At 44.4% G+C, this 25,399-nt stretch overlaps 2 protein-coding genes across 9 annotated transcripts; one reads left to right on the top strand and one right to left on the bottom strand.

The window, feature by feature from the left end:
* Nucleotides 1–993: 993 nt before the first annotated feature.
* Nucleotides 994–16,347, bottom strand: SNX5 (sorting nexin 5). Of its 3 annotated transcripts, none has more exons than XM_086878914.1 (14): nt 16,192–16,347; nt 9,204–9,307; nt 8,993–9,097; nt 8,395–8,505; nt 7,720–7,841; nt 7,277–7,400; nt 6,554–6,649; nt 5,576–5,681; nt 5,421–5,496; nt 4,569–4,608; nt 4,370–4,456; nt 3,125–3,284; nt 2,283–2,368; nt 994–1,554 (listed from the first exon to the last, which is right to left on the bottom strand). In XM_086878914.1, the coding sequence occupies exons 2-14, from the start codon at nt 9,270–9,272 to the stop codon at nt 1,507–1,509; spliced, it is 1,230 nt and encodes a 409-aa protein (XP_086735040.1). In that variant the 5' UTR covers nt 9,273–9,307; nt 16,192–16,347; the 3' UTR covers nt 994–1,506. The 3 variants fall into 3 exon arrangements, with proteins under 3 accessions (XP_086735040.1, XP_023778759.2, XP_023778760.1); XM_023922991.2 differs by lacking the exon at nt 16,192–16,347 and adding an exon at nt 15,970–16,146; XM_023922992.2 differs by lacking the exon at nt 9,204–9,307 and having other exon boundaries at nt 15,970–16,193.
* MGME1 (mitochondrial genome maintenance exonuclease 1) lies at nt 16,204–24,092 on the top strand. Of its 6 annotated transcripts, none has more exons than XM_086878918.1 (7): nt 16,443–16,484; nt 17,178–17,237; nt 17,483–17,642; nt 19,510–20,115; nt 20,782–21,004; nt 21,420–21,552; nt 22,720–24,092. In XM_086878918.1, exons 4-7 carry the CDS (start codon nt 19,590–19,592, stop codon nt 22,852–22,854), a joined length of 1,017 nt encoding a protein of 338 aa, XP_086735044.1. In that variant the 5' UTR covers nt 16,443–16,484; nt 17,178–17,237; nt 17,483–17,642; nt 19,510–19,589; the 3' UTR covers nt 22,855–24,092. The 6 variants fall into 6 exon arrangements, with proteins under 6 accessions (XP_023778757.1, XP_086735046.1, XP_086735044.1 ...); XM_086878919.1 differs by having other exon boundaries at nt 16,470–16,572; XM_086878920.1 differs by lacking the exon at nt 17,178–17,237 and having other exon boundaries at nt 16,439–16,484.
* Nucleotides 24,093–25,399: the final 1,307 nt, after the last annotated feature.

A 25,399-nucleotide genomic window follows, 5' to 3' on the forward strand; every position in this document is an offset into this window, starting at 1 on the left:
AGCCTTTGAGCCAGGTTGAACTAGTTTAGGATAAAAAGTATGCTTTTTTTAGGAAAAACCAAAGCTTTGCCAGCATGAACCATTCAGTTTTGGACCACTAATGGCCCCAGAACAAGTGCTAGGTGCTTATCTGACATCTGTCATAGGAAGCATCACTGTCACCTCTCAGCCATATAGAGGCCACATATGCACAAACAACATGCTTATGGCAGACAACCCCAGGTTGAAACTATTCCTACCAAAGAAAGGAAAAAAGTTCACACATTCTTCAGCTACTCTGCCACAGGATGGTGTGGCTGGCACAAGACGCTCAGTTTTCAGGAGTATCAAGAAGAGAAAGCAGTAGGTCACAGGAAAGTAAACCCTTAGAAACTGCCACTGAGCTGCCCATTCTCAGAGCTTCTCTGGTTGAAGCTGCTTCAGGCAGTCTGCCCAGAGCACAGCCACAGAGCCCATTTAAGCATGATTAGAAATTTAGTCACATAAAATGAAGGAAGGCCAAGACACTCGTCTCATCCAAATGCTGCCTTTAGGAGGGTCTGACTCACTGACCTATATCCATATATGCCGACTGATAGTAAACTGTCCAACAATGGCCCTGGAGTTTATGGGCTGAGCCACCTCAGCTATGGCAGTGTAAGCCCAGCTGTTTCAAGGAGTTTATACCTTACAGAAGACTGTCCAGGCCTATGTTTCCAGAAGCCTTGAAGATTTAAACAGCCTCTGGCTGCTAGCAGGAAGTGTAACATTACTTCACAGTGCTGTACATGCAGCATAGTGGAAGTAAAAGTTGCAGACAGCAACTCTAAACAGCAATGTGACTTGAAGTCCAAAGTGACATTTAATTTCAACACCCATTCCAAGAACAATCCTCTTGAGTCAAATATTTCTCTCTAATACTCTAAAGAGCTCCAGGTGATGAGCAATTTGTGAAAGTTCTGTCTGAAGCCTCTGTCACTTTACATCCCACACAAATTCTTGCCATACAACAGCTTGTTGTGTCAGACATCTTTATTTGCTGTGTTGCCCAAGTGTACAAATAGTGAATGTAGTTATAGAAATTCAAAATATATTGTAGTAGAAATCTGTCTGGGACGTGGAATGCTAAGATATTCACTTTAAAAAATTATTACTCTTAAGTCACTCTCACTCAGCAAGTTTTAAATATATCAGGGCCATGAAGAGACAGATTATGATCCTGCAAAAAAGGAGTTCTCAGTAATCTTTTTCTGCTATATGAAGTCAGTCAACAGCAAATTAATTTCTTACATTTGACTCATTTTGAGTTATCAGCCAACAGGATGTTAGCTACATCCAGACAATTCATACACAGTTCAGCTCCCATTTATACCAATAAAGTCAATGTATCACTATCAACATACCTAAGTATTAGTGAAACAATCTCAGTGATAATATTTATTTTAAGCTAATGAAGTCAAACCAGTAAGTTGCCCCTGGCTATTGAGTGCAATTGATGCTTTTGTCACATTTTCAGAGTAAGACTCCTCAGTTCTTGAACAAGTCAATACAGCTCTGCAGGAGAGACACATTGTTCTGCAAAGGAAGAGAATTAGTTTCAAGTGAGGTTAACTGATAATTCAAATCCTGCCTTTCAAAATGAAGTAGCTTCCCAAACAGTGGATCTGTCACAGGATTTTGTAGCCAGTGCCAATGCTAAAGATCTCCTAGTGCAAAAACAAGCATTCAAGCAGTAAAGAACCAAAACCAGATCGCACATTCTGCCTCTTCCTGCAGGCCTGCAACCGTGACTCAGTTTGTGGTAAGGAGAGGGGCAAGAGTCAACAGGAAGCTTTTAAAGTGGGCCAAACTGAGCAGTGTTGTCAAGGCCTTTGTGTCACATTCCAGTTCAGCACTGAAATAGCTGCCTGTGGTTAAGTCCAGTACTCTCAGGGACTGGGACATTAGACTTTCCTTCTTCAAAGGGAGCTGAGGATGCACAGTTACTGCTTTGTTCTCTACACTTAGTTAACAGACCCTTCAAGCCTGCCTGGCAAAACTTGGCAGGAGCTGCTATAAAGCCAGTGTCCTCTCCACTGACAAGCCAAGTGACAAGGATTGACAGCCTGATCACAAGCCGCAGGATGTGTTCCTGTCGCAGCACTCAGGAACACTGGAAACAGCAGCTGCCTCTAGACACAGGAGGGGTCAAACCCCACAGATGAGACTGCCTGATGGGAAGCCAGATGACCCAGCAAATCCACCCAGTTACACAATATTCACTTTTCCCAACCCATGTCTGTTAAATTCCAAAGAGAACACACCTTTGCATGTTTTATTTCCAGTTCTGCCATTTCAATTAAGTTTTTGCGGAATGCTGCTATTCTCTTCTGTTTGAAGCTCATCAGTTCTGTAGAGAAGGAAAAAAACAAAGGTGAGATACACAAAATGTGACAAGTTTCAGTAATGCCCCTTATGTTTCAAGAGTTTTGTTGTGCAGCTCAGATTACTGTATTTGATCAAAAAAGGTTCAAGAGTTAGCAGTGCTGGTTTTAGACACAGATGCAGTCATCACATGACACACAGAGCGCTTAAGACAGAAAAGCCTTGTAGGAAGGACAGCTGGAATAAGCCAGAAATAAGCCACACAACCTCTGTGTGTCAAGCCAGAACATATAAAAGCCAGATACACTAGAGGAGCAGCATGTATACCAAGAAAGCATATTTCCTCTGCTTGATATTGTCCAAATATATAAATATATATAAATAAATGTATATACACACATACACTCTTCTACTAAGAACCAGTGTTTGAAACTCTGTATAAGGCACTCAGCTGTACTGAAACAGAGCAAAAGCCTGTTTGCACAGTTCTGACTGAGATAATTAGTTACCTTCTAGTAGTTACATTCACACGGAGGCTGAGTTTAGTCCAGAAAGTAAATAATAGGGACTTATTTATAAGGTTGATATAGTAGTGATACTGCTCTGCTACAGAGAATTGTTTTTAAAAATGTTTAGCCACATTAGTTATACAACATTATCTCTACTGTCCTTGGAATGTCCAGACTATTTGTCCAGGAGCCTTCAGTAGCTGAAGGTCAGATGGAAACCTCGACTGCATTAAGCTCTCCTTTAAGCCTAAGTACAGCAAAGCATGTTTTACCTTGTTTAGCAGATTCTGAAATCTTTTCAAACTTCTGGCAGCAATCCTGTTGATGTGCCTCAGCCAGCCTGACGTCCTTGCTCTTTAGTCTAGCTTTGTCTAGAGCTTTGTTTGAGTTCTCATAGTCAACAAGAGCCCTGGTTCGTCTGTACAGAAGATCCTGAATAGACAGAAACAGCACACCAGAGCCTTAGCAGGACTACTTCCCAACTGAGGTTACAACTACCTTAGCAGCAGGCAGTTTCACTTCTTTCAGCATCAGATTCTGCTTTTTCCAACAAGCTATTACAGCCTGCTCTTGGGCAGCCTTGCACAGTGCAGCACAACATTTTCAGGACAGGCAGTTATGCCTTAGTGAAGGAAGTCTAAGGGCTTCCATAGGCATAATTTCTTCCCTTCAAGTAGTTTACCCTGCTGTAAGGTGGATCTCTCCACCTTACAGAATGAAAAGTACTTTCTGAATTCTGTCAGCCTACTTCCAGCATACATCTAATTTGTTGGAGATCTGACAGTTTGACTGAAGCACTGCACTAACCTAGACAGGAGAAGTAGTACAGGTCTCTGAGTCAATCCCTTCCTAATGCAGCAGGAGTACAGTTGTGATGTCTAAATAACAGTGCACCCCACTCAGGGAGGCTGTAGTGGATGTTCTGGGGTACCTGACATTACAGGTAAGACACTAGTTGAAGAGACACAGTAGGCTGCACGTAGATATCTTTTTGCAGCATAGTCACCCCCTGTCAAATCAAGTGTTGATTAGAAAAGAGTTGCCAGTAAAGCTTTTGCAGTCACATCAATCTACCAAAGCCCTCTTGGACATCCAGACAACAATAGCCTTCACAAGTTACCACTTGTGTATTTGCACTAAGGTAGTCTAAAAATCCTGAAGTCAATCCCAACTACTAATCAGTCATCATTGATTTTATTGGCAAGTCCATGAGTACTCAGGCAGAGGACAGGAAAGAAACTGCTGCAGAGTTATATTCAGTTTGCTCTAACTTACAGAAATTTTAAAAAAAGAGTTCTTCCACTTTACATGCCAAAGAAAAATTGGTCCAAGATCTTCTGTAAGTGGCTGGGCTCCAGCTAGCTAATACATAGCTTCTATATTCTGCTGTTGTTTAAGAGTGTCAGGTTTCCTAGGCAAAACGAGGGTCCATTTACCTGTCTTCTTAAAGCACAAAGAATACCATGAGTCATGCTGCCCATAACAAAACTAAACTTCAAAAAGAAAACTCTTCTCACCTTAGCAGCTTCTATATTAAGCATGTAGTATCTCAACAGTTCAGAGAGCTTTAAGTCTTCATCAGACGAAACTCGACTCTCTACCTTCTGCAGAAGAGAAAAAAAAATCAGTTGGCGTGTAACAGAGAACAGCAGAGATTCAGATCCAGAGTCAGAGATTCTTCTCCCCCACACCTGCCCTCAGCAAAGCTTCTCTTACCCTGAGTTTCTCAAAGAGCTCTGCAACTTTCAACAAGTACCTAGTGAGAGGAAAAAAAAAAAAAGCATAAGTAAGTTTGATACACCTCTTAGTCTGATGAATGCCAGGAACAATTGGCAGGAAACCAGAAAGCTGAAGGCTGGAGTTTACTCCTATATACAGATCCAAACAAGGGCTCAAAAAAAAACTCATTTAGGCAAAGATCTGGACAAAAAGTTCAATGTGCTGGATTCCAGCCTACCAGAGTAGTACAGCTGAGCAGCTCAACACCAGTGCTGATCTCCAGAGCATAAAGGTCTTGTGGAGAATTTCCCTGCTGCTATCCAAGAGGGATGAGCTGACTTGCTAATTCAGCTATACACACTGTTTAAACAAGGTCTTGGTAAATTGATAGCAAAGTCAAAAGGTGAAAGAAGTCACCTCAAAAAAAGTAACTGGGTTCCCCCAGCTTAAAAATCCCCTACTATTCTTGAAGTGCAAAGGTCTAGAAGATAGTACAGACCTAATGTAAGCTGACCTAGTGCAGTGTACATTAGAACACACACATAAACTCTTTCTTCAGGGTCTCTAGCAGTTTGTGACCTGAAGGGAATCAAGGATATTTCTGTTTAGAAGGAGTTTGATGACTAGCACAAGTAATCTCTAGGTCACAACTGGCAAGTGATCAACTAGGTGCAATTGATAACATTATGTCTGCCACAGCAGGAGTGTCAACAGAAGGAAAGTTTTAATGCCACTTTCTTGCAATTCAAGAAACTAAAACCACCTATGACTCAATCCTCTGGTTTTTACAGAAGAAATTTGGTATTCTCAGAACTCAGGATATGGTTATGAACAGTTAGAATTGCTTACTTTTTGATAACTGTAGGCTCTTCTAATGCCAGGCTATTCAAACAAGCTGAAGTATAAATATAGTCATCTGCAACATCTGCAAGAACAAGACAAGGTTTTCAGGCTGAAATCAGCAAAACTGCATGATCTCTTGAAAGGTCTTTGAAAAGATTCACTTTTATGAGATCTTGTCATCTTATCTGCTTTTGCACATGCATCCTTGATTCTGTTGTAGTAGTTCACAAGAAAAGTCTTCTCTTGCTCAAAAAAATCTTCTACTTCCTGAAAAAGAATATGACCTGTTAAGTCAGTAACTGCAGAATACAAGCTCTTGCCTATTTTAGGATGAGCCAAAGAAACAACCACAGCCTGGCCTTGAGCTTGAGGCCCATCGATCCCTATGGAAAAGCTGTTCAAGACAAGATGCAAGCCAAGGGTTTGACATCCCAAGCCACTTGACAAACTTCTTCCTCACAATGAAGTGAAGATGAAGCTGACACTCAAATACTGATGTAGGCTGTCTGAAGCTGCCAGTAAGCTGGTACAGGACAGTCCTCAGGACTCCCAGCTGCTGGATTTTTATTTCCTAGGCCTGCAGCAACACTGTAACTGAGAACTAAGCAGTTTACAAGCTTGTTTCTCATCCACACCAAACATGATACATATTGTAATGTTTCAAGACACTGTGCATAGGACAACAAGCTTATTGGGAAGTGCTGCCATGGCAACACAACACAAAAGCTGGAGCGAGACCAGTAACAGGCGTCTTTGGTGTTTGATCTTGTCTGGTATAAGCAGGAACCCATACATCATGTCTGTATAGAGCTCCAAAGTAGACAAAAGCCACAAGCACATTTTCTGAAGGTATAATTCCTTCCTCTTCACCAGTATCAGGTATTAAGGCAGGTTTTCTGCAGTCAGAAACTTTAATTATACACTGAAATTGATCAGCCTAAAGCTGCAATGTCTTATTTCTATAGAAATCAGAATCAATACAGGCTACTCCCCTCAACTGGGAAAGCAGTAACAAGGCAGGTTAATTTCAGTAGCTGAGCCTCATGCACAGCAAGCCTGAAGCAGACAGGAGTAACTTCCCTGGTGCAGGAAGCAAGAAATAATCAAGATTAGGGTAAGAGACAAAGCAACAACTTTACCTTGACTCCAGAGAAGAGGACCTCATCAGCACTCTTTACCACACTTTTTAAAAAGCCACCAAACATCTCTTTAGTGTTTTTCCTCCGAACACTCAGCTGTAATAGAGAGGCCAAAACAGTTTTAAAGTTATACCCAGGGTGGGGGGGTAAAAAGAGTGATTGTGTTGATACTTGCAATATAGTAATGTCCTTTACACCTAGGGTATGTCAGAGCAGGCTGATATCCAAGCCCACCATAATACCCATATAAAAATGTAACATGTGGCTTGGCTACAAGGAATTCAACGATTCTGTGCCACAGATTTTTCCAATTCCCACACACAGCTTGGTCTGTCTTTGCATATCTTGGATCAGCATCTATCACTCATAATTAGGTGTGAAGAAAGAGATGGAGGTGTGACTTTAATACACCTCCATTCCTCCATTTTAGGACCATGCAACACAGCACAGGTACACCTGACCCATACATGTTCCCAAGACAGACACACAAAGGTGGCTTCCTAACCAACTTGACAAGGATTTAGGAACACTGTGAGATTTATAACAGAGAAAGGTTTAAAGGTCAGGCTTTCATCCTTCAGTCATCTCACAGAAATAGTTGCAATATCTACTTGCTGATGCTGCACATAGATCCACAGAACATTCTGACTGTGCCCAGCAGAAACAACAGCACTCCTAACAGTTTGCCTCGCTTGGAAAGGGAAACAAGGAAAAAAGTCTCACGTCCTGGTCATACTCCAGGAAAACGTGGAAATTGCGGTCTTTGCTGAGCACAGGATGAGAAGCAATCCGCTGCAGGAAGATCTCATGTGATGAGACAGTCTTCTTGAAGACAGCGAGGTATTCACTGCAAGGAAACAACAGACTGAGATCCTCTTTGTATTACCTTCTTCAATATACAAAGAATTGCTTTAAGTTTATCCCATGAAAATATTCAACTGCAGACTTCTGAAATAGCCAGCTCGTGATAGTGAAGCTACTTTCAATCTCTTTAGTTAGGAAGTTTTCCAACTTGAAAGCTGGAAAAGTTGGGCAACTCCTCAGCTCCAGGATTTTCAAGACACCCTTCAAAACAGTGACACTCAAGATCAGTTATCACCAAATGAGTTGCTCTCCCAGGAGGCTTCTCTAAATGCAGCTTTTGGCAGTAGACTCATTTAACTTACGCTTCCAGCTCTTGCTTCATTTTGGCAAACTCTTCTTTTGTCATGGACACTTCTCCTTCCCCCAGCTTTTGCATTTTCTCTCTGGGACCATCAAAGTCAGGTTTTGAAGGTGCTGGAGGTATCTAGGCAGGGAATTGGTTAGTCATGGATATTAGCAAATAAAGATTTCCCAAATTACTTCTAGCCTTCTCTAGAAGAAGGCACTTTTGCCTGGTCATAGGGAAGTGTGGTAAAGAGCGCATGATCCAGGAATTCTAGGGGCACGTTGACATCTAGGTCCCTGGTTCATGTTATCCCTGACCCAAGAGGGAAACCAGCCCAGAGAAACAGCTTCTGTAACCCACCCTATTGCCAGCCATCTCCTAAAGAATCATGATAGGAAGGAAAGCCCACATTTGATAGATTATTTCAGTGTGCCATCTTGAGGCAGATATTAATACCACCACAGAGTCAAGGGCTCTCACAGCATCTCTTGCTGCTCCAAGCCATATGGAGAGTTAACACAAATGCCATGCCACTCAGGTTGTTTAGGAATTAAAGCAATAGGAAGCACAGGGGACACCCAAGTCACAAAACACCAGTAACACTGGTAAAACATACTTCATGCCCTTATTAGTAGGCACTTTAGATTGCTACAGTTTTTCACTTAGAATCACATCTTTAGGAAGTACTTACAATGAGTCCTGCATACTCTTCAGTTTCAGTGAGTGTATCATGTAACCACACAAAGTCTTCGTGCTGCCTTGTAACTGAAAACTCAGGACTTTGAAAAGCTGGCAGTGTAGTCTGGAAGAGAATATATAGAAGCCCTACTGTTTTGTAAATCAGTGCTTTTAGAAACAGTTCTGTCCATTTCCAAAGGAAGCTATTCTGCTTACTAAGAGCCTTGCCCACTCCCTTTTAGCTGAGCTGGCACTTATTCAACAGCACCACTAAGGAGACTGTTAGAAAAAAAAGTACTGTTGTAGAACAGCATTAATGCAGTTTGTTTTGTGACATTTCACAGTAGCTCACTTCCTATCCCCCAGCCTTCTGGTGTCTAGCTAGGATTCCTTAGCAAAACCAACCTAACCATCAGCTACTTGCCTCACTTTAGAGTCTAAATCCTAGGAAATTTGAAGTATCTGCATATCTATACACATCCTCAGGCTACCTTTAAGTGGAAAATTTCCCCTCTAATTAGATTTTCTTCATTGCCAAGCCCATCTTTGCAGGTATGTGTACGGCAAATACATCTGTTACTTGCATAGCCTCTTTTTGCCCATGACCTTACCTTAGTGTGCACAGTGAACTTCACTCTGTCCTTTTCACTTAGGGCATCAGGAATATCAATTTGGAGAGAAGGATCAACATTCAGGTCTACAGATACAGACCTCAGCTGCAACAGAGTTCACAGAATAATCCTTGATCAAGCATGAAGTAGGTTCAGCAAAGCTGACTGATCATCAGCTGAGAACAAGAACCACACTGCATTACACCCCTACCTTCAGGTACACACATATGAGCAGAATTCCATTCCCAGTGCTCCAAAGAGCCTTTAACTGAGCCAGCATCTTCCTTTGGGGTCTTATTTCTTCATTCCAACAGCCTAGACCCAGAACATCATTTCAAGCATCCTCAAACTTAAAGAACAGTCCAAGAGCTTTCTCATTAGATCCTCCAGCTTACACATGAAGACTGTCTTCTAAGAGGCCCTCCCTTTCTGCAGCTTAACAAATCATTGCTATTTTTTGCATAAGGGAGAAACCACCAGAGATCAAGGCCACAACACAGGAAGTTTTGCTGAAGAGCGACCATCAGAGCCAGGAGGAATGCTGAGGTTATCCTTTGGAGATAATTCTGAAGGCCTTAGAAAAGCAGGCTAGAGAGCTGCACCAGGACTGCTATCTCACCACTCTGCAGAACAGACCACACCAGCCAGGAGCCTGCTCCCACCACTGCTGTGTACACTAAGTTTTAGCACCCAAGCCCACAGGCAAATGGTGCCAGAATCTGAGCAATCCTATCACAGATGGCTAAATGCTGCCTCAAGCCTCTGTAAAGCTGCCTAAGAACTGTTGATAGGCTGCCTGTTATAAGGTGAAGCTTTGCTTCCAAAAGGCTCTGGAAGCTGCCTCCCCCTAGGCTGACCATCTGGTATGTGACAAGGCTCTCTGGCTGCCTGCAGAGGACACAGCTGCCGGAACAGGGAGCATTTACCCCACCACTGTTCTCCCCTGTGATCAGACTGCTGTGGATAAGTGAGGGATACCCCAGCCACTGCACCCTACAGCCTAAAACATGCTAAAAACACTTCCATCTGCTGCATCCTTGCTGTTAGCTAGAATTAAAGGAGATAAGAAATAGATAAAACTTTTTAAGCCTTACAACTATGGAATGATCTTGCATGCAGCACATTAAGCTTCCCAGAAGATGGAAAGGACAGAGGACTTTTAGCCCATCCTGGGCATTGCCTTGGCAGCAAGGATACTTACAGAGCATGCCCTGGAGCACAGTTCCTAGCAGTCCCAGGCACTGTCCACATCCCACAGGACATGGTGGGACTCCAAACTACAGGGATTCCAACAGCAATCACTTCCCTCCAGTCACCACTTAGGACAGACTATTATGTTCCCATACAGGCAGGCAGTTCTGGACCTTACTAGGAAGGCACAGGCCAAATAGAGGTGCACAGTTCAGAGGTCACTGACACAGGCTTGGGCAGATCCTGCCCCACTCAGGCACTGCAGGAAGGACAGGTAGAAGGCAATAGTTTCACTGCAAGCACAGCTCACTGTCGGTTGCCAAATGAAAGGCAAGTTGGTCGGTGTTTCCCATTTCCCAGCCAGATAACACCACCAGCCAAAGCAGCAAGATGCAGACCCCAGTGTTTTACATCCTGCCTACTTCTATTTGCTGTCCAAACAGGATCAGCAGTACTAACAATATGAACTGCTGAGTCTGGAAAGTATGATAAGCCAAAGGAAACCATTTCCTCTCAGCTAAACTAAGGAAAGGATTACACAAATCAGACAGTCCTGAATTTGTGAGCTTTCTTACTAAGTCCTGTGGAGAAAGTAACCCATGATTACATGCTGTCTAGGCTCCTCCATGCCTAATAGCTGCCTACACAGGAGACAGACAAGCATGGTGGTCCTGCTCGGTCAGATTAAAGCAGTTAACACATCACAAGGATGTGCCTCCTGGCACCCTGCATAAACTGCAAATAGGACCTGGGGCTATTTGAAACCAAGGACTGTAAGACCCCTGGTCTGCTCTAGTCCTATGAAGGTCACTGTGGGCTCCTAACTCCAGGCCAGAGACCTTTAGGATTAGAGAATCATGGCTCAGACTACAAAGGGAGCATTCACGCTGAATGACTTCAGGAGGAGGGAGCGCTTTCTTTCCCGACAAAAAGTGCTGGAGTAGCATTTGTCTCCTGAATGGGGGGAAGCAGGAAGCCTCACTCCTGTCAGCACAGCTCGGTAAAGCACTGACTCCTTTCGTGCCACCTTCTCTCCTACACCCATCCAACAAGCAGGAATGGGGACCAACCTCCTCACAGTCACATAAAGGCTGTGCAGAGTAAAGGAATTAAACATCCATCTCCAGGCCACAGGCTTGTCCTGTTACCACAGCAAGCATCTAGCCCAAGGCTTTCCCAGGTCACCACTCCATCTTAACTCTCTGGCAACTCCTTCATATCCAGAGGCATTTCTCTGCTAGGACGTCACTGCTTCCTCCCTGGACTCCGAGCAGTGAGCAAGAGAACTGAAGGTTCCCCATCCAGTTACCGGAAACCAATCTGTCACTCCATACTCTCATGGGCTATAATCCAAGCTCAGCAGCTGGGAAGGCATTATTCCTCACTTACAGCAGATAGGTACAGAGGACACAGAATGGAAACAGCTGGGTTGGGCTGCAAACTGAAACACTTACCCAAAGCCAGCACTGTACTCTCAATTCTCATTTCTCTTTCCCAGAAGCAGCTTCTGGCTTGCAATGACTCCACAAACTGTTACAGCTTCTCTGACACCTCCCACTTCTAAACTGAGGACTCATCAGATACTTGTGTCAGGATTCCTCAGGTTTTTTGAGGATTCAAGAAAAAAATACTCTCTGTTCAGTAGGGATACTGTCCAACTGGTAAATCAGACCAAAGCAGAGCCCTTCACAATAACACAGAAATCATACTGGTTAACATTTCTAGGTTTCAGGACCAGAAGACTAAAAATAGATATTATGGTACTAATTAGGACACCATGATAAACACCTGATTCAGAAGTCCAGGAAACAGAGATCATTACTGTGCCAAATCCAGTCAGAATTTTGGAACATTTGCCTTTTTTCTATTTGTTAGAGATGCTAAGAAAAAAGAAAGTTGGATCACTTAAATACAAGGCAGTGATGATCATCAGCTACCCAGACTTTTACCTGACAGACATTACATTTCTGATGAGGCCTCACCCAAATGCAAACACATCTTGATGCTTACAGACACCCAGAGGGAGGAAATGCCCTCAGCCACTGAAGTCTCTTAGTTCTGGTGAGAGGCCTGAGCTGCTGTTTTTACAGTTCCACCCTTTGCAGTTTTACCATCAGCTCCGGATGACTCGGTGTCACTTCTGCATTCTAACAAAAGAATCTGCCAGTGCAAGCAACTGTGTACAACTTCTGACTGCTAGTGAAATATGTATTTGTTCTCAAAGATTAACCCAGGGGTTTTCCACATAGCCAGGCTCTTGGAAGGAGCAAGGAGCCCTTCCATAAGGGCTCACATGTCAAAGTTTTCTGCTTATTGTGAGCTACCTTTTAAAAACCTTCTCTCCCCTTACTGATCAATTCCCTGCTGTCATTTAAGCAACAGCCCACAAACAAGACTTGAGTAGTAATTACATCTGGCACTACCTAAAATCCATTACATTTTACAGAGCAGGTTTTATAATTAAAGCTGTTTAGGTGCTCTCTAGAGAGCACTAAAATACCATGATGTTTTCTAGCAGCTTATACAGAGCCCTCAGTTCCAGAGGGCCTTGTTTTGATACCCAGGAGTTAACCACCATAGGATCTGGCCAGCAGATATCAGCAGCATTAGCTTCTGGAACTACATTTTAGTCATATTCAGCACAAGCAGCTTGAGTTTCCTTTTAATCAGGATACTAAAAGGACATCTTAAAGTGCACTGCAGGCATGCAGCACTACAGAACACACATGCAGCATGTATTTTGCAGCCTTTGTGAGGCAGGTTTGCGGCCACCACTCTGACGTTGAGTTGAACAGTCCTGAAGTGGTCTGGTTACACACAACCAGGAAAATTGAACCAGTGCTTACTTACACTATGGAAAATGCTTCCCTCCAAATTTGTGACTTCAATCTGGAGAACTCCAGAAATGCAAAGGTTTAATTATTTTGCTTAAGGCATTGATAAAGAGGGACTAACAGCTCAATGTAGTCACACTGAAATGGCACTCTTCAGCAAGTGCAGTGCTTGCCAAGGAAGCAGAAGGCCCAGAGCACCTGTTGCCTCTGGCTGTGCAATAAGCTGGCCCTCTCCTGCCAGAGGGATCTCTGCATCACGCTGCAGAAATGAGCAGGTCACACACCTCCTGACAGAGGGATGGACTCTATAAAAATTCAAGGATGCCACATTCCAAGCAAAAGCCTTGCTGGCTAACCCTGTTCCACCAGCAGCACGCAGGACACCTCTACCCAAGCAATGGCTTCCTCAGTTGGAGGGGTCAAGCACAGCTTTGCCCATGCAGGGCAAGCTCCCCATGTGCCTGTAGACCATGGCCTGGGGCTGAGCACTCCTATCCCAGCTCAAATGGAAATTGTGTAACAGCAGCAAACCCCAAGCTACAGTCAGCATTCCCAAGAATGCTTTGCTGACCTCCTACAGTGAGGCCAGAGCTGGTGGCAGGGAGTCTCAGGAATACAGCTTCACCGTGCTGGCTTCACCTTCCGCTAGCCCAAGCTGCTGGGCCAGCTTTGTGGAGGCTGCATGCCCTTGAGAGTGCATTATCCCTATCCAGGAGCTGTCACCTTGCTAGCAGCTCACCTCCACACTTGATTTCAGGCTCAGCAGCATGCAGAAGCAGGTTTTTGGCTAAGCATAGGCAAGATCCAGTATGGTCTCATTCCTTCCAGAACATGCAGCAGAATTTATCCAGCAGAGTCACCATTTGTGACTGATAACAGCAAGTACCAGGCCATGACACAACATTTTGTCTTCCACTGATTGTTTTGAGAAAGAGGGACTACAATACATGCTCTCAATATTTTGATCTAGAACATTTTAACTGCAGACCAAAGCCTTAAAACACCATGAAGCCACTGACATTAACAAACACCAAGATATTTACTCAAGCTTTGCTTGGAAGTCCCACCATTCACTTCAAATTCTGAAGTGCCTTTTCCTCCCCCATGACAGATTACACCTTATTTTCCACTGTACTTCCAATCACCCTTATCCTACCCTCCCTTCCTCTTCCTACATATCCTGATCCTCTCCTGCTTTGCCACCTCAGGGTCAGTTTTTAGTTTATACTTAACAGTGGCTCCTATTTAAGTTAATACCTAATGAAGTTTCCTTTACAGGCACGAGTTTTATCTGCTGGTCACACAAGAGCTCCATGTTGCTGTTTCTCTGCCTAAACAGGAACAGACAAGATAGGAGCATTTCAATCCTCCCCCATGCTGCTGCTGGAACCCCAAGACAGCCAGACAACCTAAAACAAGCTAATTTTTGTCCACTGAGCATCAGAGTTTAAAACTACTCCAACCCCCACCACAAAAGCATTTTCCCCTCCCCCCAATATTCCTGAGTTAAAAAGGCACATAAACACTCAAAAGTTAGCAATTGCTGCAAGAGAGTTGATATTTGACCTTCCCCTCCAGCATTCTCCAAGGGCAGACACTTTAATACAACGAGTTTCACATGCAGCAGAAAAGAGTTAAAGCACTGGCCAGCTCACAGCTCAAAGCAAGCTACTAGAAAATGCTTCTTCTACAAGCTCTTGCCTGCCTTACTGACTCAGGGTTGTTTCAAGACAAGATTCATATGGAAAAGAAGCAGAGAAAAGGAAATTATCAAAAAATCAATAAAGGCTGTTGTATTTCTAGCCCTCAAGTCAGTTAATAGACATGCTCCAAAAAGTTGGAGAAAACACAGACTGAAGAGACTTTCAGCACGCCTAACAGCTTAAAGCAAAGTCATCTTCCTGCCAGTGAAGCTTAGTCACAATGCAAAACCACATGCAGATGTGACAATATGAAAGGCAAATAGGCAACTTGCTGACTCTTACAGGGCTGCCTTGCCTTCTTTTCAAGGTGTATTGAGGGTAGTTATTAAACCAGGGAGTTTAGGTAGGTTAACCCAAGCAGCTTGTCCGGTAGAAGAGATAATTCCAATCACTACCTACACTACATAAACATTAATTCACAAAGTTCCTGTTTTGGCATTTCACTTGCATTTCCTCTGAGAAGTTGAGAGTCTTAACACTAGGAAACACCCTGTGCTGCTTTAAAGGAAAGACACGAAGCTTCTTAGCATTTACAGCTTTAACACTTTTACAGAGAAAAGAAAACCAAGCGAGATGCTGATGTGACAACCAAGGGAAAGGGGCACCGCAGGTGAAGTGGCAGCTGACAGCCTAATTAACGCAGAGCACACAGCCAGGAAGGCCGGTCGCAGACACAGCAGGGCAGCTGACCCACTGGGGACGAGCAAGTTGAACCCCCCGCAGCACAATCGCCTACAGCATTTCGCCCGCAGTGCCCGGGGACGGGTCCTGGCCATCAGGTCCTGCTCCTGCATCACCTGCCAGGCCCAGCTCCCGCAGCTCCAGGGCTCTGGTTATCACCCTGCTCCCGCTCGGCACAGAGTGCAGCCTGCACTGGCTCACGGCAGCTGCACAGCCCTGCCCTTCCCTTCTCCTCCTTCTTTCCCACTCCGGCTTTAACCCTCCCCACCCCCTTATCTTTCCCTGGGCACCTCTCCCCTCAGGGGCTGCTCCCCGCGATCACCCCGGGCACCCTGAACCCCTGCCCTCAGGGGACCTCGGTGCGCCAAAGGCACGAGGACAAAGGCGACTCATATATTTTTTTTATTTTTTTTTTTTTTAAATTTAAACGGAGCAAAGAACCAAAAGCCTGTCACTGTCCCAGTGCTGCCGGGGGCAGAGGGAGCAGGGAGCTCCCTCTCATGCCGCGGGGCCAGCTCGGCTGAGCCCTCACCACCCTTCCCAGCCGAACCCGGGCCGCCGCCCTCACCTTGTCCTGCGCGTCCCCACGGAGCAGAGCCATACCTCCGGGCGCAGACAACCACACCGCACCTTTCTCTTTCTCCTCCTCCCCGCCACCACCTCCTCATATAACCCGGGCGGAGCCGCCGCCGCCACACCCCCTGGAGGGGCACTCGCCATCTTTGGTGAGGGCAGGGTGCCGCTTGCCTTCATCCAAGATGGCACCACAACCCTTTATATTTCGACTTACGTTTAAAAGTTTGGGTTGTTTTCCTTACAGCCTTTCAAAAAATACCAAAAGAGCGCGACCTGGAGCAGACATGCCCACCTCGCCACCCTTCGGGGCGCCCCAGCGAAAGGAAAAGGGCTAGGGACCGCCAGGGCGGGGAAACTACAAGTCCCATGAGGCAGCGGGCGGCGCATGCGCAATGAGAGCGGTAAAAGCGGTGGGCGGGGGGCGCCTGCGCGCTGGCGCTCGCGGCGGTGGCGGGAAGCGCGGCTGAGGTAACGTGGGGCCGCGGGTCGTGTGGGATGCGGGGCCGGGCGGGCCTGAGGGCAAGGGAGGGCCAAGGGAAGGGGCAAGAGGGAAGCGGGCTGATGTTGGCGGTCCTCTGGCCCACACTACCCCCAGGTCTGTCAGTGAGCGGGCCAAGTGGCCGGGCTGCCGTGGCTGGGCATGCCCACGTCCGGCGGGGCTTCTTGTCCAGAGTGGTTTATCCCCATCTGAACAAGGGTGGGCTGTCCGGCACTGGGATTTTCAGGCATCTGGTGCCCATGCAGAAGGTTTAATTCCCTGAGGGCACTTGGTGGTCGCTGGTGTTGGCCCAACTCTTTCACGGTTCGCAAAAAACGCTGACTTCGTGTTACAGCCCTGTTTCCCACTAATTCTGTTCCCGGTGCTGATCTGGAAATGAAGCTTGAACTGGGAACTGAAGCCTTTTGAAACTACCCTTTGCTTCAGGGTAGTTCTGTGGGCTTGTGCTTTAAACGGGATTATTAAGTTGTCTCTCTTTGTGCTCCAAACATCCCAAAAGAAGGCGTATTTTTAACCTAATAGGTTCAATAATGTATTTAGCAAATTGCAGGGAACCCATAGTTATACCTTAATCAGCAGATTTGTTCTCTTCAAATTAGGGACAAGGGGCAACAGGTCTGTAGGTGTGTTTAGGAGTGCTCTTTTTTGTTATCTCTGAAATAAGCCAGTGCTTTTTTTTTTTTTTTTTTTTTTTTAATTAGCTGGATGGGTGACTGTGGAGAAAAAGCCATACTGGTTATTATCTGAAACTGCAGCTTGAGGTAGTTCTTGATAGATGTGAACTTTTCCTTAAGTAATCCTTTCAATTTGCTTCAGTTAAGCCACTCATTCCTATACCATAAGAAAAACTTCCTCAGTTGTGTTAGCTCAGTTATTGTTAATTTTTTTGTTATTGTTATTTTGTTATTGTTAACAGTTATTGGAGCTGCAAAGTCAACTTGCTTGGGAAAGTTAAGTCCTCTTAGTTTGTTTTTTTTACCTCCAAGTTATTTTAATTTTTTTTTAGTTCTCCAGTGTGGCTCATCATGCAACACTTAAAACAATTCTGCCAGTCTTCAACCACAAACATTCTCAGAGAGAAAGGAGACAATTCCCCAGAGGGAAATCTCAATTAAATTCTGCTCTTTGTGTACAAGAGTAGATCCCAACCACTCCATTTCTTTCTTGTAAGTTATCTGCACAGACATGCCATTCTAGTGATTTATTAAAAAACACATGATTCTTCATTCAGTTGAACACAAGGATTCCTTACTTCTTGGCAATCCTATGCAACAGCTGGCAAACTCTCTCTTTCCTGGTGGTTCAATTCATACAGTGCACAAACATTTCCACAGGTATTGGAAATTCCACAGGTATATTCCCTAGCACAATGTAGGCTGTTAAATCAAAATTCATAGTGAAGCACTGTGTTGCACTGAATTAACTCTGGAGCTCGTAATATTCCATATTTCAATAGCTCCACGACTCAAAACACTAATCTGGTGTAAATGTATTCCTTGGAAAGTGTTGAGGAAGCAGCTTACTATGAGTGAATTTATGCTGAATCAGGCATCCTCTTGCTTCCTGCAGTGACACAAAGCCAGAATAAACTTTTTCTTTTGTTCTGTGGCTTTATGCAACAAAGCCACAGCCACTGGCCCAACATTTGCCCTGTTCTGATTAGTGCATCTCCACAATGACCCTTAATGAGCCTGTTAATGATCATCAAACAGCAGCCTGAGAATCCATACGTTTGGTTACTGTTAGACCAATAATAAGAAGAATATATTTTTCCTCTTTTATTTTAAATCCCAGCTCTGGCGCCTCTAAATAGAGGTAAGCACCAAGAGAGAAGGGATTCATTTTTCTGCACTGATGAAGGACAATATTTATGGATCCCTAGTCCAAGGTCTCAGCCTACTGCTGCAAGGTGCCTTGTTCTAATCAGCTGCCCCATTTTTGGAAAATGTTGTGTGTGACAGATGCTCCCTCCCACGCTGGGGCCACTGCAGCTGTGGGATCTGTCCACACAAAGTAACTCCCCATGGTTTTGTTTCCCCTGGCACCCGGGGCTCGGGCAGTGTGGGGAAGGAAGAGAGCAGCGTGGAAGGATTGTCAGGAGCAAAATGCTGCTGATGAGAGCAGTGGTTCTGTCTTTGCAGTGGATGGAGGGAGCTTTGGAATAGTAAACAGGTTACTCCAGTAGGAGACCGGGGCCTCAGTTCTGCATGGGAAATTCCACTATGGAAGTGTTACATTTTATCCATTTACAAAAATCTTCCTAGGGCTTCAGAGGCTGCTCTGGAAGGTGTGCTGAGAATGGTACAGCTTGTATGTTGTTCTTGCTTTTAAATTTTCAAAGTATCTTCGAGCACAGCTAAGTTTGAAACTTGCTTTGGAAAAACACATTTATGTTTTATTCTGAACTTAAAAAAAATTTCTTTGAATCTGAAAATATTTTTAGTGCAACTGGTTTCTGTTTGCCTTTCCTAGCTTCAAGTCTCACAATTGTATATACTGCTGCTGTCTGTTTTCTCCTAGGGATACAAAAGAAAAACATGAGTTTATATCCCATAAGGTACCTTGTCCCCACAATCCCCTTAAGTTGGTCATTCACTATAAACTTAATAATACCTCACACCAATGGATTTGCTTCAGTGTCCTCTGTGTAGTTTTTATTTTCCCTACCCCCTTTTGGCAGGTTGTTCATGGCAAATCTGTTTTTTGTGTGCCTACACAGATCTGTTTCCCTACTTCCCCGGCAGTTCTGATACTGTTGCTGTAGGGATGTCCTGTGATGCAACTTTTGCTACTTGCAACAAATCTTCAAGTGTTTCAGATTTAAGATTTGGCGGGCCAGCAGCTGTTGTTTTCAGGAGCATTTCCTCTTCTCCTTGCTCATTGGTTTTTCTCTTATTTATCTGAAGAATAAAGGTGGTACAAAGTGAATGAAGTGAATTTTGGCCACAGCAAATTCTTTGTTTGGCAAAGGGCAAAAATAGGCTAGTGGCAGTGTTTTATGACTCTCTAAATTGCAAATTTCTTTTTCCACAGGAGGAAAAAATATGATAACCCACAGACTGTGCTGACAGAAGGAAGAAAACTCTACCTGCTCACAAACACTTCTTGTCAGGATGCAATTCCTACAGATCCTGTCCAGGAAACCGGGGAGCCTGGAAATGCTTTTTTTTCAAATACCATTTTGCCAAAAGCAATTCCCATACACATGTCTGTCTACCTCTGCATGTGTTTATAGCAAAAAGAAAAAAGGGAGCAGTTATGAACAAGTTGACCAAGAAAAATACAAGAACTTGGTCCACTCTGTTACATCTTACAAAACCAGCGCCCAAACACCAGAGACGATACTTGAGGAAGACAATTGGTTATATGGGCCACCAGCTAAACACAGCCCTCCAATTAAAACCGGGACAAAAACTCCCAAGAATTGGGTTCCTTTAATAAACCCCAGCAAGAGAATTCTTCCTGTCAGCAGTGATTCAAACGTCCCCATGAAAATCGGGTTACAAAGAACAAAAATGCCCAGTGTTACCCGCATCCTTCAACAAACCCTCTCTCCACAGCAAGTCTTTTATCTGGAAAGATGGAAGCAGAAAATGATAGAGGAGCTTGGAAAAGAGGGATTTGAAGAGTATACCAAAAGTAAGTCTAGCCACAGTGTGATTGCAGAGTAGAAGCAGTAGTCTGGATTGATGGCAGGTATGTTAGGCCAAGTGGTTTGGAAATCCATTAGGTTGTTTCCATTTCATGAGAGCACGTTCTACCTGTTACCAGTGAGCCTCAGCTCTGGTCTTTGTGCTGAGACCACTAAAATGGATTTAGAAATCTGTGGAAAATAAGTCAGACTGTAGACATACTCTGCTCAATCCTATCTGACTTTCCTTTAGTTCTCTGTTTGCCAGTGTCTATTCAGAAATAGGTGTTTTCCAGATGATGTTATTGAGTATCTTTGTTTCTCATGTTACAAAGCTACTTTGTAACAAGATAAAAATAAGCATTTTGAACTCATATAATACTGAGTGTTTAAAAACCAATGTGTCCTGGTGTTTATGGTGAGGTTTTTCAGTAACTGATTTATCCAGTGTATGTATGAGTAATCAGTGAGACTAAAAACATAAAGTAAGCATTAACATAAGGGATAGCAATTTCACTACTGACAATTTATTTTCTGTTTCTTTCCCTTCTCCCCACTTCCTCAAACTTTCAGTACAAAAAAGAGGACTGGCTTAAGAGCTACATTGTGGAATTTGTAGGATATAAATCTAAAGTAGTGTCTAAAATGTGAGGGGGTTTTCTCATTTTTCTTAGATGTTTTTCTGCAAGGAGAGCGCTTCCATTCCGCTTTGGAATCAATATTCCTGTCTGAAGAGACGGCAGCTAGGGACCAGGGTGAAGATGATGTCGTGGCTGGCTACTTGTCCAGTGTGGAACATGTCTTGGAGGACATCAGCGAGGTGAAGGCTCTGGAAAGTGGAGTTCACCATGAGACCCTGCAGTACATGGGCCTGGTCGACTGCGTGGCCAAGTATCGGTGAGGTGCCCTTCCCTAAAACTCCTGTTGTGATGCTGTGGAGGCCAGGGTGTGACTGAGTGGTTGGGGGAAGCTGGATGGATCTCTAGGACTGGCAGACTAGAGGAACTCCCCTGGATGATCCTCATGGCAGAAGTGCTGTTTTTCCTGGTGGTGAATTCCTTACTGGAGAAGGGACAGGTTTAAGCAATCATCAGCATTTTCCAGGAACTGTGGCAGGTTTTAGTAAGCTTTGGTTTTTGCAATCCAAACTGCCAGTGTGAAAGAGATTTGTTTAGACATAATAATGAGCAACATGACATCAGGGGACACAGGCTGAGAGTGAAAAGTCTGTATGTGCTGTCTCAGCCCTTATTTCTTACTTGTGACTAAACTTAAGTTTAAATCATTGTCCTGTCTTGTTCTCCTGTGCCAGGGGCCAACTGTGTGTGATCGACTGGAAAACATCAGAGAAGCCAAAGCCATTTCTGCAGAATACTTACGACAACCCATTACAGGTTGCAGCATATATTGGAGCCATAAATCATGATGCCAATTATGACTTCCAGGTCAGTAGCCCTGCTGCATGCCAAGACAAGCAGCAATGCCTGTGTTATCTTCATTTCTTCCTGCCTTTAGAACCTGATGCCCGTCATGGAAGTGTTGGTAGGATTTGTAACAAAGGAGCCCAGCCTGAGGTCAGGTTAAGATATCATGCTGTGAAATAATTCCACTACTCCTGCTAGTCCTGCTGCTCTTGGCTGCCAGTAGAGAATTTTCAGTGGTTTTAAGGAAGTGGTCAGTGGGACCAAGGGATGCTCAGATGAACTCCCAGGGCCTTGGCATCTGGGCAATCCCCTGTCTTTTGTCATATGTGATTTTTGCTTGTGTCAAGAGTAGGAAAGGGCAGGAGAGGAAATAAAGCAAAAGAACCTGTAAACAAGAAAATGGTATGGGAGGTCCTTGCCTGCATCCTGTCTTGCTGTGTCCCACTAGCAAATGAGGGGCTAAGTGATGCACTTGGTGTCTGGAAGCTGTACTGTGCTTCCTCAGGGAAAAGCAGTGTGTTGTGAATCACTTCATCAGAAGACTGTGGAATAATGTTTTTAAAGACTCCAAAAGCAATTCTAGCCTGCCTGCTTGGCCTGAAGGATTTTTACCTCGATACAGATATTGAAGGGGGAAAATACAGAGCAGAAGAGAGCAGGTTAATTCGTATGCTGTGCAAAGGACTTTCTAGAATATTGTAGAGGTCAGTGAACACAAGCACAACACAGACATGATCATTACAGTGTGAAATACGGGCTGGAATTCTGCTAGTAGCTTCCTGCTACTAAGGATTTGGGATTTGTCAGGTATGAAAGATGTCAGATCATACCTAAGTAACCATTTCTATCCAGACTGAAGCTGGAGGGTGGCATCAGTCTAGTTGTATGGCCCCAGGCAAAAACTCCTCAGTCTCTGGCAATTTTCCTGGCATCTGCAGGGTTTAAATATTACTCATCCTCAGAGTTCATGTCCCCTGGTTTTCACTGGAGTTGCTCAGAGCTCTGGGCTCAGGGTTTTTGAAGCATTTGAATGTTAAGTCTCCAGGTGTTTTATGGTAATCTGTTGCCCCATTTTATTCCCCATGTCTTATATGAGATGTGTATGTTAGGAAGATGTTTTGCAGTGAGGTTTAGCTCTTAGGGTTGCACACAGATGTTGGATTTGTGACAGCCCTGTTTGTGCTGCAGGTTCGCTGTGGGCTCATTGTGGTTGCCTACAAGAACGGCTCTCCGGCACATCCGCATTTTATGGATCCTGACCTGTGCTCTCAGTACTGGAACAAGTGGCTCTTCCGCCTGGAGGAGTACATGGACAAAAACTGACCCAGACTAAACACAACCAAGTGGTCTGAGCACAGAGACAAAGGAAGAACCCTTTGTTTAAATGTACCACTTTTGTGTTCTTTTTTGAGTAACTTGGACTAGTTTCTTTCTAGCAGGGTTCCCCCCTCTCCCCTCCCAAAAAGGTGAATAACTTTAAAATGGGAAATATCTATTTGTTTATATTGTAGGTGACCTCAGCAGTCCAGGCAGAGCAATGCCAACTTATTTAGCCTCTCTGTTTTATCCCACTCAGTTTATACAGCCTAAGGTTGATAGAAAAGTTTCTACTATCAAGTAAAACCTCTTGATCAAATCATCTTTTATTCGTGATTTTTGAGACAAAAAAATATGTTGCAGAACTGAGTCTTTGAAAATGGAGTTGGTGAACTAAAGCAAAACAACATCTATGATGTAAGAGCTGAGAGAAATGCAAGTGATAAAGAAATGGATATAGTAGACTGAATTTCAGTCAGTTCTTGCTCATGCCATCATCAGGCTTATTATTACTTGTGGTTTTTCTTACAGCTACAACTGGAAAACCTGTGCTGAGAGTTATAATGAAAGTCCTCATTAGTTCTTGTTTAGAATAGTACAGCCAAGTGGCCACTTAGCAGAAGTGGCTCCACAAGAGAGGAGCAGAATTGGAACCAACACACACAGGAATTTTCAGCAAGTGTTCTGAGAGGTGGGAATGTTGGCTGCTTCTAGTGGCTCCTCCTGCAGGTTTTTTAACACCCAGCCCACGGAAAAGCACTGTGAGGGCCTGTGTGCCTTGGCTGGGGGAGCTCTGTGCTGCCACTGCCTTGAGCTCTCCTGACTCTGCTGTGGGTCTGAGCCAACAAGGAGCCCACCCCGTGGAACAATCCTCAGTGTCATAAGTTTCTGTATCAAAGCAGGCCTGTGGCTGTGAGGCTGAGCCTTCTGAGGGGTGAAGAGCTGCTGGTTAGCTTTGAGGGGCTGTGATTTTATTGGTTTCTCTTTGGTTTTTGGTTTGGGGTTTTTTTTTCAAACAAGTTTGTGAATAAATATTTTGAAACAGAACTTTTACTTTTGAAGCATATAAAATCAAGTTTGTAAAGCAGAGAATAAGCTTTGATCATGTCAGGCAGCTTTTTTTCTGAAAAAGCTTTTTTTCTGGAAAGCTTTTTTTCCTCATTCTCTTTGTATTCTAAGAATTGTATGTATGAGTTTTCACAATAACACTGCAGATTACAAATAAAATTATGACCAACCCCTAAGCTTCAAGAAAATCAGCCAGAACCCGGTGCCTGAGGAAGGCTGCCAGTTTGTAAACCTAAGTCCCAGCTGAGTCTGTACCTCAGAGAGCCAGGGGGAGGCAGAGAGCCTTCAAAAGACAGCAACGGTGGGAGTCACTCGTGACTGTCACTTCTGAAAGCCTGGCTGCTGCCTTGGGCATCCCTGGCTGAGCTGTGGAGCATTTCTGGAGCAGCACCAGCTGGTCTGTCCTCTAACAGCACTGGGCAGCTGGCTGTCACCAGTGTCACACAAACCCCAACACACTTTGTGACCAGTTTCAATTAAGTTGCCAGACTGTTAAAGTGATGGACCCAGGGCACTGCTACAGGCACTGTCTGTCCTCTGCAGAAAAACCTGCTGGGCAGCCGGGGCAGTTACTTCAGCTCTGACATCCAGCTTCCCTGAGCTTTGCTCTCCATCCAGGATGGGTTTTTCCTTGTGCCCTGCTACCACTCCCTTTCTCTTTTGTTGAGAATCCTTTCGTTCCCCCCCTCGCTGTGCCTGTGGTTCTGTCAGCAGGGATGTGCTGTGGCAGTGACACAGGAGGGAGAGCAAAAGCAATACTTGGTGCAGGAAGGATAAAAAAAACCAACCCCTGCATGCAGGTACACACACAAAACATATCTGTGGCTGGAGAGGAAGGGTTTCAGCCACAGCTCTGCTGTGCCAGGGGAAGAGTTGAGGTTTCAACAGAGCTGAACACACAAATCCCATGCAGTCAGGTGAACATTAATCCCATGGCAGAGTGAGCAACCTTCCCTTTACACTGCTTGGTTATAAGACCTGGGAGTCTTATGTGCACAAGCTGTAGCTCTTTGTGCAGAGTCAGGATCTTCTAATTTACCTCAGATGCTTTTTGTCCCAGCAACTTCCCATTTATTGAAGTATTCTACAAACTTTCCTGCTATGTAGGATAAGTTTGTTCTTAACACAGTGGCACCACTTTATTATCCTTGTTTTCAAGGTCTTGAGCACCAACAGTTGTGCTGAATAAAGTATTAATATCCTTAGGAATGCTTTAAGACCCCTAGAATCTTTTCCCCACAAAAACCCAAGTAGGTGCCTGTACAAAACTGAAGCAAGTTAGAAAAGATTTTTTTGCAATTCTTGAAAAGTTGCTCAAAATGTCTCATTTTAGTAGCAATGACTGGCTAAGCCTGACTTTGTATTTTAGGTGGGAGGAACCTTCTACACTGATAGTGGTCACAGAGGAGCAGCCAGATTGGTGCCTGCAGTTTCTCACTGATCTCCTGAAGCAAGCACAGGCTCAGTCCCCCTTTCCACTGCA

Source organism: Cyanistes caeruleus, chromosome 2 (genome assembly GCF_971803275.1).
Source record: "Cyanistes caeruleus chromosome 2, bCyaCae1.hap1.1, whole genome shotgun sequence".
NCBI classification, from domain to species: domain Eukaryota; kingdom Metazoa; phylum Chordata; class Aves; order Passeriformes; family Paridae; genus Cyanistes; species Cyanistes caeruleus.